The sequence below is a fragment of the Phalacrocorax carbo genome, chromosome 12 (assembly GCF_963921805.1).
Source record: "Phalacrocorax carbo chromosome 12, bPhaCar2.1, whole genome shotgun sequence".
NCBI classification, from domain to species: Eukaryota; Metazoa; Chordata; class Aves; order Suliformes; family Phalacrocoracidae; genus Phalacrocorax; species Phalacrocorax carbo.
In genome coordinates this window covers 14,142,729-14,156,546 of record NC_087524.1, presented here as the reverse complement: position 1 = coordinate 14,156,546, position 13,818 = coordinate 14,142,729, and the positions used below count along the sequence as shown (strand labels likewise).

The 13,818-nt window shown below is 40.3% G+C and overlaps 1 protein-coding gene across 5 annotated transcripts in view; it reads left to right on the top strand.

Moving 5' to 3' along the window:
* The window catches only part of ABLIM1 (actin binding LIM protein 1), a 225,415-nt gene that overhangs the window by 177,605 nt on the left and 33,992 nt on the right, over positions 1-13,818 (top strand). For all 5 annotated transcript variants that reach the window (XM_064464224.1, XM_064464219.1, XM_064464222.1 and 2 more), the window contains 3 exons: positions 5,482-5,559; positions 6,915-7,070; positions 12,677-12,712. In XM_064464224.1, the coding sequence (XP_064320294.1) occupies positions 5,482-5,559; positions 6,915-7,070; positions 12,677-12,712 (270 nt within the window). The remainder of the gene's footprint in view (positions 1-5,481; positions 5,560-6,914; positions 7,071-12,676; positions 12,713-13,818) is intronic.

Below are 13,818 nucleotides of genomic sequence, written 5' to 3'. Positions count from 1 at the left end.
AACTAAAACCCACCTCGATGCAGTCCTGTGCCCCCTGCTCTGGGTGCGCCTGCTCAAGCAGGGGGGTTGGACAGGATGATCTCCAGAGGTCCCTTCCAACTCCTGCCATTCTGTGATTCTGTGCATTCAGCTTAGCATGCACGACCTGGAGTTTCCAGTGTTGAAATCCAGGAGCCTTAGGATTAAAAAAATAAATCCTATCCAATGTATTAGAAAAATATGCAAGGCAAAATAGGAGCAGTCCATGTCAAAATAAAGGTATGTTCTTCTTGCATTGTAGACGATGTAGGATACATCGCTTAGGGTCAGATGAATATCCTTTTGTGTAAATTTAGTCAGCATTAAATTCTGATTAGATTTACATGCCAGTTATACAAAGTGTAATTCAAGGCAGATTTTGGCTTCAACTGTTCTTCTGCAGAGCAGACACAAAGGTACTGGCATTGCTATTGCTATAAAGATGGGCCAAAGGCTTGAATTTACATGCAGATTGTAGGTTGAAAATTGTAGGGTGATATCCTGCAAATTGTCTGAGAAGTTTGCTGCTGAATTCAGTACGTGCTGGGCTTCCCACTTTATTTCTCTGTTTTCCACTTAACCTACTCTTGGTGAAGGCTATGCTTGCATGAGTAGTCTTGTAAAAGAGGTTGTTTGGTAGCAATGTGCCTTCAATGATTATGTGCTGAAAATACATTCTCCTCTCTGGCCTTTGCGCCTATAAAGGGAAGAAAAAGTAGTTGTAACCTATTAATCTATGTGTCTGCGTGAGCTTGAACTAAACCTGCTCACTAGTTTTCTCTTGATGCATACATCACGTAGATTTTTCAGCAGAGAAATAATGAATGCATACATTTGAAGGAAAGACTCTTGGAAGGAGAAGCGTACAGTTAAACCAGCAGACAGGCACAATGAATGCTGTAACACTGAGGTGCTTTATTGATGTTGTACATGGCGACTGAAAATTACTGCAATCCATGGGAAGCCTGTGTTTAATGAACCCTGGTTCCAAGTCCTAAATAACTGTAAAACCTTGCAATTGGTGAATCAGGTAGTCAGAGTAGCAAGCGTTGTACTGTGAAAGCCAAATTCCTTGCTATTGCAAAGTTGTGTCTGCCTAGTAGAGTAAATTGCATCCTGATCTTCTATTAGCTTATTTATAAACATGCCTCACTTAAAGTAGCTTCTTAGTTTTAGAGAATTTGCTTAAGCTATAATGTTAAATGTTATTAAGTATAAACGTATTCATATTTCTGCAGCTATTATCACCGCCTTGCATAATGAACTCTATCAAAAAACTAAGGCAGGTACTGTAAACAATGCTGACAATGCCTTTGTTAAACACTATTGCATCTGTTTGGCCAGATGTTCTTGGGATCAGTTTTGATTTGGTTGCCTGCACTTGAAAGTTCTTGTAGAGCATGATTCTGAACATCTGTACTTGAGAAAGCCAGAGCCACCACATTGTGGCAGCATCTGGATGATGTGAATGGCTCTAGCGTGGATTTTTTTTTTAAGACATTATTTATTTAGATGATGTGCCGTGCATGATGACATGACAAAGGTAAATGCAGATGAACATCTTAAGCTTTTCAATCTAATATTAAAATAACAAGTTAATCAGTTTGGGGCGTATGCATGGGTGACGCAATAATTGAGCATTGACATTCACTGTGAACCTAATAGGGTGAGCATGACAGTTGGTGTTACCTCTGCCGATCTGCAAATGAGGTTGGTAAAAAACTTCTGCACTGAAGATGAATGGAATGAAGAACAAAAACATTAAAATAAGAAGCCTGTGATAAAGTGGGGAATACTGAGAAGTCTTGCAGATACTTCAGATGCTTTGTGATCTGGTTCTTTCCTTTGGCTCCTTTAATGACATGGATTAATTTCTATTGACTGAATTTCTATTGATTTTTTTTTTTCCTATACTTCATAGACTTCCTGTATCTGGTACAGACATCCCATATTGATATATCTGATTTGGTGGAAGAGGAAAGAGAAAAGAGATAACATTTCTACTGCCAGAAAATGTGGAGAAAGTCCATGCACCACAAGGAAAGAAAAAAGATTAGTTGTAGTTCTTCACAAAAATTTGCTTTAAACTTCTCTGCACAAAGGTGGCATTACAAAAGGCTCTATTTGAAACCTTCAATAACAAGAACAATCATATAAAGAGTGTTCCAGATCTGCTTGTAGAAGTAGTAAGGTGCTTTGTTTTGTTGCTGGGAGTGTAGGAAATAGAAAGTGGGAAATGGAAGGAATACCTCAAAATCAATACATTCATATTAAAAGATGCTTCATCTAATTCGTTTACCTGTCTTCTTCCAGTAATGTGTGCAAGAGATGCCCACATGATATCTCAACTGAAGGTTAAAGGTTAAATCAGTGATAGCTACTTCTGTTTTACCTGTACTCTGATCAGCTCTCCTCTAAGGTGGAATTTACATCTCATTGCAGTTAGAACAATAGAGAACTTGACCTCCAGTGTCTCTCTTGCCACTTGTTTAAGATACAAAGACACAATAGTGATATACAGGGTCAGGGATTCTCGACTGCTAATGAAGATACAAGATGCAATCTAATAAAAGCCATACCCCGTCACAGATTTTCAGTCAGGAGCTATTATAGTTCTCCTAGGAAAGGAGCCAACCATAGCAACTAAAAGTATGCCAGAGGAGCAGCTCATATCAAGGAATCTTTAGTGTATGTTTGTTAAGGCAAGCAGCACAAATGTTTTTAAGTGCCATGCAATTGTCTTTAGGGGAAAGTGCAAAGCTGTGAAGGATTCCAGACCATATGGGAGCAGCAAAGTAGGAAATAGTTATCCATCTGCAATGGAAACAGTCTGTGCAATTCAAAACAAGAAGTAGGGCAAAGTGAAGAAGGAGGGATGAGTAGATGTAGAAGTCCTCCTTTCATGCACTGTCTTCAGGGGTATGTCATAAACTTAAGCAAGATACAGGACTGGGGGCAAATAGAGGAGCCACAGAGTTCCAGGTCTGCTTGGATATTAAGCTCCTCAGGAAAGGAATGGTGTGTGCTCAGGCAGTGGCTGGCAGGATGGCATCCTGCCCAGGGAATGTGCAACTTTGCAAAAGACAGGAGGTAAAATTGAAGTACGCAGGAAGAATTACAGAAGATAGAGGACTGGTTTTAAAGGGTGTCATATCTGGCTTATGGCCATGTTAATGGGATGGTAATGAGGAACTTGGAGCAGAAACACAGTGAGGAAATGAAGAACAGGTGCTACAACTTGCCAGTCTATCTGACAGCTGCTCCTGTACTCCAGGGTTAAAAGCACCTAAGAAAGTTGTAAGCAGGATGTGGCTGAAACTATGTTCTAAGGTGCCTAACTTAAATAAATTCACTGAAGTGATATATACAAGTGAATTTTCCTTTACGGAAAAGGTTTTTAATAGTGTCACTAGGAGATGGGACTGAAGAGAGACACCGAGGGCTGAGAATTTCTTGTTTTCTGAAGTGATTATAAAAGATCCAGAGCAAAGAGCAACCCAGAGGGCCTGCCAGGTGGAAGAAGCCATAACTGCCTCTAACACTTGTTTTCCTACAAAAGGGAGAATTGAGCAGACAAAATTCTTAAAAGTGTGTCTGCCAAAAAACCAAAGGTAACAGAGACACCCCTAAGAGTACCTCAACTACTTAATATTTTTCCCCTATGTTGTTATGAAAACAATTGTTTTCCATAGCAACTGCATCAACATATTACATGCGTCTCCACTCAGACAGACAGTGGTGTGAAATGGTAGAATGGAAGGGGGAATAAAGTGTTTCTCAACAACAGCCAGATTTTCCAGATTAATTCTTGTAACATTTCCATGAAACAAGCGGTTGTTGCTGTTGGATTTTTTTTTTTTTTTCTTTCATTGCTTCATGGGAGGATCTTAAGGGCAGCTGAGAAATGTCTGTTCCTTTCTGGGATGTAGGAATTTGCAGCTACAGAGACAAAAGGAGAGAAAAGCATAAAGGACCAGCTGAGAAAGTGTTCTCAGACACGCTCTGTAGAGGATTTGTGACTGTGTCAGTCCATGGCTGCATCTGCTCTCTGTTTGATCTGAATCTTCATGTTTTTTGGTGGAACATGTTCAAAGCTTTTTATTCCTCTGACCCTCCCTGAATGCAGTGATTTCATTTCCACAGAGGAAGCCTGTTGTATGGTCCACAACTAGCCTTCAGCATTTTCTATACGGATGGTTCCAATAACTTCCCTGGCTATGAAATAAAAAGTAGAAAGACTCTGAGGTCTGTTGAAGGATCCTTTGAGGAAATGTATGCTGAGATAAGAAAGGTCCACTAGCGTAGTTCTGTTCACTACAGATATTTCCTAAGACAAATCACTGAGCCACACTGTCAAGCCTTGTTTCTCTTCAGTGTGTGCCTGAAGGTCCCTTAGTTCAATGTCACAAGCTGATGAGGTAATGACTATTTACCAGTATTTAATTTTCAGTGACTCTGAAGTAGGCCACTGCACTAGTATCATCAGAGTAATCTGCTGATGCATTGCTTTGTGATGGGATTTGGTTCTTTGCAATCAATTAGGGAGCAAAAGTTGTCCGTGGTTTCTCAGTTGCAGGTGGGATATTGTTGACTACATTTGTGTCTGCTGCATGCCAAATTTGGGAGTAGTTGCCACAATATCCTGGGTGACTTTTGATTGAATAGATGTTTCTCAAATTCATCAAGTTTTCAGGATCACCACATCTCAGTGATAAGTTATTTTGTCTCCTCTCACAAAACTTCTCCCAGGGAATCAGTGTTTGTTCCATCCTGATGAAGTGTTGGAAAAACATGTAACAGCACTCACTCTGTAGGGTTCTCATGAATTTCAGTTTGCAGGACATCGTCCGTAATCATCAGGACTTTTGCAGTGTGGGAGATCATGACATCTCAATCAACAGTTTAGCTTTAATGTTGCAGCTCTAGATTGTGCTGCAGATGTAGGGAACAGCTCCAAGCCAAGGATTTCTGGTCCTTCTACTTAGAAGGACTGAATTCAGTTCTGTATTCATAATGGAAATCCAGTGATGGAACATCTGGAAAGTGATAACGTGTGTGCTGTGCTCCTCTCACAGTTTTGTCTGCTGAACTGCTGATACTTCTAGCTGTTTGTGAACTAACGTTTTGATAAAATGACCGGCAGGACTATCCTGGATTGTACTTTGTATGGCTCGTTGCAGTGTCTCTGGCAGTTGTTGTTTGATTTTGTTTATAATTGTTGTCAGTCTTTTACACTGTATGATTTAGAAAACCTCTTTTCTCTCTCACAGCACTCCTTCCCCTACCAAAGAAAAAAAAAAAGCACACTTGCCTCACAAGACTCTGAAATTTGCCAGACTGCTTGCATTTGTATTGTCATTTTTTTCCTAAAGCCAGTTAATTTCAAGGTGTCTTCCTGTAAAACCCAAATTACCAGTGTTAATGGCTTCAGGTTGCTCTGAAAAGTTACTTTTTGTTTTTCAGCCTACGAGAACATCATCTGAGAGTATTTATTCCAGACCAGGTTCCAGTATACCTGGATCTCCAGGCCACACTATCTATGTAAGTATTCCTTCTGATGAATAAGCTGCTGATCCCTTGCTTGCATGTGAAATACTCCATGCTGAAATAAATCACTTTTATACTGATGCCAATGCCTTTGTTCTAGTGGTTAAATTGTTAAAATTCTCGCCATGTAGTTTTTATAACTACAGAATCTCAAGAACAGGGTAGGCCTTTTCCAGGTCATTAACAGACTGTGGTAAAAATATTACAGAAATAACATACACTAATATACCTACATATAACAAAATACCTTAAGCTGATTTAATCCTTACAATATCTGGTGAGTCAAACTACACAGATTTGAGGCTATTTTTAGAAAGTGAATTTCAAGCCTTGCTTCTCTATCAAAAAGTGTTTTGTATTGTTTTTAATTTATGGCATTGCTTAAGGACCATCAGGACCAGTGGTTGTTAGGAGAACTTGGGAAGGCAAATGCACTTAAATCTGAAAATACTAGGTGCTAGTACTCAGGAAGAACACAACTGAATGTGAGTAGAAACAGATCAGCCTATTTCCTTGTGCAGCCTACTATGATTAAATAAAACACCTAGCAGAAAAGTTGAAAACCAATTTGCATATTCTCTTTCAGTTTTAATCATCAAATATATTTCTGTAAGGTAGGTAAGAGTATATGATGATTTTTTTAAAAAAATCTTTTAAGTAAGGAAAGATATTAGCTATCTAAACTGTATATAAGGCTTCTCTAGCTCCTTCTGCAACTGTCTTTGGGACTGATTTCCTACTTCCATTTTTTAACTTGTCAAGAGTTTCTTGCAGTTTTAATGGAAATGTTAGTACTACATAGTATGCAGTTAGTAAGCAACAAACACACGCCTTAGAAGCATGGATATAGTCCTTGCCCTTCTATTTCCTTGTAATAAGTTGTATTTCCTTTCATGTGCACAGTTATAAGTTGGCTTTCTGTCTGTGGTCTTCTGCATGGAATCCTCTCATAATCTCTGTAATCTGCAAACTAAACTGATGTTATCGCACGTCTTTACATATGGGAAAACAAGAGCAGAAAGGTGAAAATACTTGCCTGAGGCCACAGGCCACGACATGAGTCGTTTGCAGAGCTGAAGATTCCAGCTCACTGCTGGGGATAAGAAACTTTTGTATTGGATCTATATATGCCATGTTCTTTCTTTCCTAAACTGAGAAAATACTGTGTGCTTTTGCAGACGAGGCCTATTGGAGAAGAACAAGAAGCAATCGCTTTGCATGTGAAGTGCCAAAAAGGGTTTTCCATAGCAATAGTGTGACAACAAATACACAAAAATCATACGTTGTGTAAAACAGAAATTGCTGGTGCATTTGTGTAAGTTAATTTATCTTCTGTCTTTGACCTTCAGGCAAAAGTAGACAATGAGATCCTTGATTACAAGGATTTAGCAGCCATTCCCAAAGTCAAGGCCATTTATGACATTGAACGTCCCGACCTAATTACTTATGAGCCATTCTACACTTCTGCCTACGAGGACAGACAGGAGAGACAGAGTCTTGGAGAGGTAATGAATGGACAAGCAACTCATTCTGCTATGAGCTTTATTCAAAGCCTGCTTCGCTTCTATCATCTTTTGAAAGTTTCTTATTGACACTCCTTGGTATTGTTGCTGCTGCTGTTCCAAGCGCTTTTTGTCTGTTTGATCTGAGTTTAATGGGAACTATCATCATGACGCCTCATGTGAGAAACTGCACAATTAAACACACAATTAAACACCTACGTTAACACCAGCCACTGGCAGAGGAACAGCAGGAGGGCGGTTTGCGGCCCGTCTGCATGTGCATTCTCATAACCCATTTGAATATCCTAGTCTTTGGGTACAGCAAAGCCCAGAATGTGAGGCAAAAGCTGGTGTGCTCTACAGTACCAATATTCACAACAGAATACAAGAAAAACCGTGATGTTCCGTGGCAGTAGGATTAAGAGCAGTGAGATGCTTTTTCTCACACATATTTAAGGGAAATATATTTCTAGAGCACATTGCCAGGCATACTGGATAAAATCTGAACTAGGTCAGGATGAAGTGCTCTTCTACCTGCAAAAGCAGGTTAGTCATGTTACGGAAATAGCTGCCTCACATTTTAAACTGCTGACATTTAGTAAGGATTCTTGTATTCTACAATGATAGTGAAAAAATCTAATTCTCTTGAACTTGTATTTAATGATATCTTCCAGGCTGTAGGGTCCCCCAGTTTCCTCAGGTGAACTTCATAGCTGCAATTTACATGGTTCCAGTGCAGATTGTGAAGCAGGTTTTATCATGTAATACCCTCTGACTGTAAATCAGACTTGCGGAATGCATATTTAAATGGACATGGAAACGGATTTAATTCCTTGCAATCTCAGTGACTTTACTGACTGTAACTGAAATAGTATGATGATGAGCTGAGCAAAGAGGAAGTACAGTAAATCATTCAGGCACCAGTGGTCTGAAGATGCCCAGATCAGTGACTGATAATCTGCTCTCTTAGCAACAGATCAGAGCTGCCTCAGTTTTTCTACTTCGTTCTTTAATGTTTTATAGGGTTATTCTTTTAAATTATAACATGGGTTGGAAATTCAGGAGGCTCTTCAGCTCAGGAGTAAGATAAGAAGGTAACAGGTCAGAATATTACAGGATTTCCCCCCTCAAATTTATGTTGGTAGTTAATCCAGCTGACAAAACCACTGGTGACCTCTGACCAGTTCCAACAGGCCTGACCCATTCCACAAAACCCTCTACAAACACAAGTCTCTGTTAGTCGCAGAGGAGGAACTAATCTCACCCAGAGGAAGTGAACTATTTGTTAATCCTTAAGGGGAAGCTTCTCACTGACAAAGCAGTATGTTGGAAGCTGATAAAGCAGTAAGACGGAAGCTGTCTGCTGTTATGCTTGCTCTGGGGATAAGCAAAAGCCTTTGGGATTTTCTTACCCTGTATTTTCACCAGCATTAAATCCAGTTAATTTCTGGTGACTACAGGAATTTGTTCTGGAAACAGCAGGACTCACCTTTTCAGAGGATCTGGGTTTTCCACCCAATGCTACTGCTGACTTCTGTCACCTTGGGCAAGTTACCTCACCTCTTTGTACCTGTTTCTCTTCCCTTCCCTTGCCCTAATGAGAACACAAGCCCATCAGGGTGGAGTGCTCTCTTGCTTTGTGTTTGTGTTGTGGTAGTCGAGTGGCTCCTCAATCTTGGTACCTCATACATCAGTCACCATCATCTTTAAAAAGCAAAGGAGGTGACATGTTTAGTCATGGTAGGGGTTTGCAGACTTTGAGTGATTTAACCTGCATTCTCTTTGCCAAATGTGTGTATGTGGTGGTGTTAAATAAAAGGGCACCCTAAGTTTAAGGTTGTACACTAGAAATGCCCTTCCCCATGAGTTAAAAAAAAATGTAAAAAAATTTGCCAAACTCTGTTAAGAAAGATAGAAAGATTAAGGGAGATGTGCAAGAGTCACCAAAGTTAATCCAGTAGTGGAGACAAACCTTAATTACAGGGAATGTGCTACAAGACAATTAAATGCTGTTGGCACTCTCGAGGGCAGAGAGGCCCTGCAGGGGGATCAGGACAGACTGGAGAGCTGGGCCATCACCAATCATATGAAGTTTAGCAAGAGCAAGTGCCGGATTTTACACCTGGGGCACAGCAACCCTGGCAGTACAGGCAGGCTGGGGATCGAGGTGCTGGGGAGCAGCTCTGCAGAGAGTGGTCTGGGGGTTCTGGTCAATAGCAAGTTAAACATGAGCCAACAGTGTGCCCTGGCAGCCAAGGGGGCCAACCGTGCCCTGGGGTGCATCAAGCCCTGCCCTGCAGCCGGGCGAGGGAGGGGATTGTCCTGCTCTGCTCCACGCTGGTGCGGCCTCACCTCGAGTGCTGGGTGCAGGGTTGGGCACCGCAGGACATTAAGGATATAAAGCTACTAGAGAGTGTCCAGAGAAGGGCCATGAAGCTGGTGAAGGATTTAGAGGGGAAACCATACAAAGAGCAGCTGAAGTCATTTGGTTTATACAGCCTGGAGAAGAGGAGGCTGAGGGCAGCCCTCATCATGGTCTGCAGCTCCCTCCCAAGGGGAGGAGGGGGGGCAGGCGCAGATCTCTGCTCTCTGGTGACCAACGACGGGACCCGAGGGAACGGCAGGGAGATGTGCCAGGGGAGGGTTAGGCTGGATATTAGGAAAAGGCTCTTCACCCAGAGGGTGGTGGAGCACTGGAACAGGCTCCCCAGGGAGGCATCACGGCACCAAGCCTGACACTATTCAAGAAGCACTTGGACAAAGCCCTCAGACACATGGTGTGAATTTGGAGTTGTCCTGTGCAGGGACAGGAGTTGGAATTGATGGGTCCCTTCCAGCTCAGGATATTCTATGATGATTCTATATATTTTAGCCATAGAAAGTGAGAAAACACAGCATGGAATGGAAGGGAAATGCTTTGAAAAGTTTCTCATTCATAATCTCTCCTGTTCATTTAAATCCCAATCTTGTTTTTCTGGAAATTAGTGATGAAAAATGTTTCCACATAGCACCATCTAGCGGGTTCAGACATTTTAGTTACAGATCCACCAGCAGTTAGTGGGGATGAGAAAGGGAGCTCATGAATAGGTGGTTTAGCTTCTAATTTAAATAGATGAAGTGATACGAAATGAGATCTGTAAATAAATTTTCTGCTACGGAGGCTGACCCTTAATGTAGTGATAAGGTTTCCAGAAGCTGTCAGTTACGGAGATTCTTCATGTCCTATAACTTCTGCCCTGCTAGCAGCAATCCAGTTAGCACTGAGATCGTCTTTTCTCAGCGGTGACTTTTGCTGCATAAATTTTGAGAGAAGCAGCATTTTACCTGCATGTCCTTTGTTTCCAGTATTCTGCCTGTTGAAAGTATTGGATGTCTATAACAGCTTTCAGTAAACAAGCTGTCGTAAATTAAGAAAAGTATTTTTTCTGACATGATAGATGCTTCAAAATGGAGCAGGCACCCTACCTGGTACTTCAATAAAAAGACAGTTAAAATGAGGTCGGTGTGAAATGCTGGAACCTGTGTTATAAAATGACACCTGTAAAAGTTTGAAGAAATTGCCCAGAGCACAAAATGACCTGTGCAACTTTAGGTATTAGAGCAGCCCCTTAGATCTCCAGGTGATAGAGCATTGAGCCTGTTGCAGCGAGTAGAAGTTTTACTGTAAACAGGGTCTCTACCCAGACTTCTTTTTTTTTTAATCTGAAGTAATCACTCTGTACTTCCACTGGTTTACTCTTCTGGAACTGAGCTGTATCTTTTCAGCTGACTACACAGTGTATTTCAAATTGACTAGTGTAGACTTCTGTGATACACCAGATTTTAAAAGACCTCATAAACCCTGAAGAACCAAGCTTTCCTTGGCAGGCTCAGGGTTTGAGATATGGTAGTTCACCTGTGCATGGTAAAACAGTAAGTTGGCTGCAGAGTGTGATTCCATTTCCCAAAAAGCAGTGAGATGATGGCAGATAGCAATGGAGTAAAAATAGATGAAAGTGGGTCATGGATTCAGCACGTTACTTTCTGGGATGCCTTCCCAGTCTTAGATTCCTGTGACTACCTTTTACAGTAGTCATTAACTCAGCATCTAGGCAACCATAGCAGATTATGGAAATGTGTTTATTTACAGTAACACATAAATTACTAGTGTGAAAATGTGGGAACACAAATCACAACGTGCGCTTTTTTTTGTTCATATTGCAAGTTTTTGATTAGCTCTCGGTTGTTTTTGTGGAGACTTATGCTACAAAGCATTGTGTACAGTATGTTTCATGTGGAGCAAAGGTTTTATGGCTGCTGCTGTTAATCTGTAATGAAATGGTGGTTTGCTGTAACCTGTGCAGTTACCAGGATTAGGAAAACAGGAATGTAAAAGGCTTTGATGGAAAGTAACAAAAGCAGTCTTTAAAAAGCTTTATGGAAACTTGCTGAAAAGGAGATGTTCTATACCCAAATGAAAAATGTCACTCCTTTGTTTGGATACTTTGCATTCACTGTGTCACCAGCTCCATGAGAGTTAATGATCTCTCAGTTTAAAATGTATAGCTGGGTATTTACTACCAGAAATTCTGCATACGTTTTACCCTGCTGCTGTTGTATATTATTGTAATAGTTAGACCAGAATCAGCAGGTTTGCTTCTGAGACATTATCTTAATAGGTATATCATTCCATAATAATTGTGGTCTTATTTAAAAGCATAATATCTTGCCCAGTTTATTATGGCAATTAAATAATATTGAAGTTTAGTGCATAAAGAAAATAATTAAATCCTGATCTTCTAGCTTCAAATTGTCTTGTGATTAAAGGGCACATAACTGGTAATTATACATAGCCTTTATTCTTCTTCATACCATGAACATATGCATGATCTTATGCTTCATTTTTAAAGGTATTTCTTGCCTCAGTTTCCTTATCTCTGTAATACAAACTTTTCATAATATTGTGCATATTTCTGCCCACTGGCCTTTGCACAGTTCTTTCAATATACACGCTTGTAATTCCTGTCTGTTGTCCTTATATAACCATGGAAGAACACAGAGATTTAAAGGAGATTGTATCAAAGAAATGTTGATGACAGCTATGTACTCCTTTGCATGGGTATGGAATGTAAGGCCTTGGGGAGAAGCACATTTTTGCCAGAGTATGTGTGTTGGAGGAAAAACATGCTTCATCCTGGAAGTTGGTCTGTATTTCTGATGCCATGCAAAGCTCTGAGTTAAGATTATTTACTTTTGATTTCCACTTTAAAGATTTCTTCATAACAGGCATGGTTATTAAATTCAAAACCCTTTCTGATTTAGATCTTTACAGCTATGTTTTAATTACCACAATGATTAGATGGCTGAGAGATGATGTTGCGTGATATTTGACTGAATTAATCATGCTTATAAAGATTCTCCCAGAAACTTTAATTGCTTCAATGATTTATGGACCAGTTCCTGAGCAATGGCGAAAAAAGCAAGTTCCAGCGCTGCAATGGCCTTAGTAATTTCTACATTGCCATGTTATGTTGCCGTAATCCATGTATCTGCAGCAATGTTTAGATTGCCATTTTCTGGCTGAGCACATGCAATGATGTTTTGGTAACTGTATTTTTATGTCTTTGCAGTCTCCAAGGACGTTATCACCTACCCCTTCTGCAGAAGTAAGTTTGGTGGAACCTTTGGGGGCAGTATCTTAATGTGATTAGAATTATTCACTTCAGCAAATGCAGGTGTTGGTATTGTTATCAGTCTGATCCATCTCTATTTGCCACGTAGACATGTTTTCTGAATATTGAAACTTAAAAAAAAAAACTCTAAAAAGAAAACAGTACGTTCCTACTGACAGATTGTACAAAAAATGAAGCTACTCCTACCTTTTGTTCTCTGTAAAGCAGAGTCATTTCTCCAGCAGAGGTCTCTTCTGGTATGTTCATCCTTCTTGTGGCACAGGCGGACTCAGGTCTCAGGAGCTAGCTGATTTACATGAGCTAAAATGCTGCTCTAAGCATCTAAATAGTAAGACATGTTTGCTACTAAAACATCTGCAGTTTGGTCTTGAGGAAAAAGTAACTATGGTCTGGTTTGGTTTTGCTTTTCCCTAGGAGTTAATTTGAACACCACAATAATGTGAAACATTTGGGAGGTCATTTGTCAGGCTACAACAGATGCCATTGCAGAAGCATTATCATCTGGGGGCTGGGGAGTGTCGCTTATTCACAACATAGAAGTTGTAGTGACTGCTGTGTGTTAAAAAAGCAACTATAAAATTTTGTGTAAATCTTCATGCATTAACATCAGTCGTAATCCCTTTTGTCCTGGTTTGGATTACTTTGTGGGGTTTGGGGGGGAGTGGCTTTTTGTTTGTTTTTAGGGGTTTTGTTTGTTTGTTTTTATTGCTTTTTTTTTTCCCAGGGAACCAAGTAAATTGAATTATATACAAGAAGGTGTCATGTTTTCAGACACAAAGGGAATCTGATTTTGATACTACATACATTCTGATGTAGCTAGTTGAGACACACAGTAAATTAAGCCAGAGCGCTCTGTGCTGCAGCTGTTGAACTCTTGCTGATCTCCAAGTTAGCTAGTTCAAGGCTAGCTCATGTATCTTGTGCAGTATGCTGCATACTCTGAAGGTACAGACACACTCTGAATGCAGCTTCCCTTATGGAGTCACAAGAATGTGGGCAAACCTACGATTATATAGAATTTAATAGAAATTACAGGTGGAGTTAGAACCTTCCAAGACTGAACTCTGACCCAGACTATG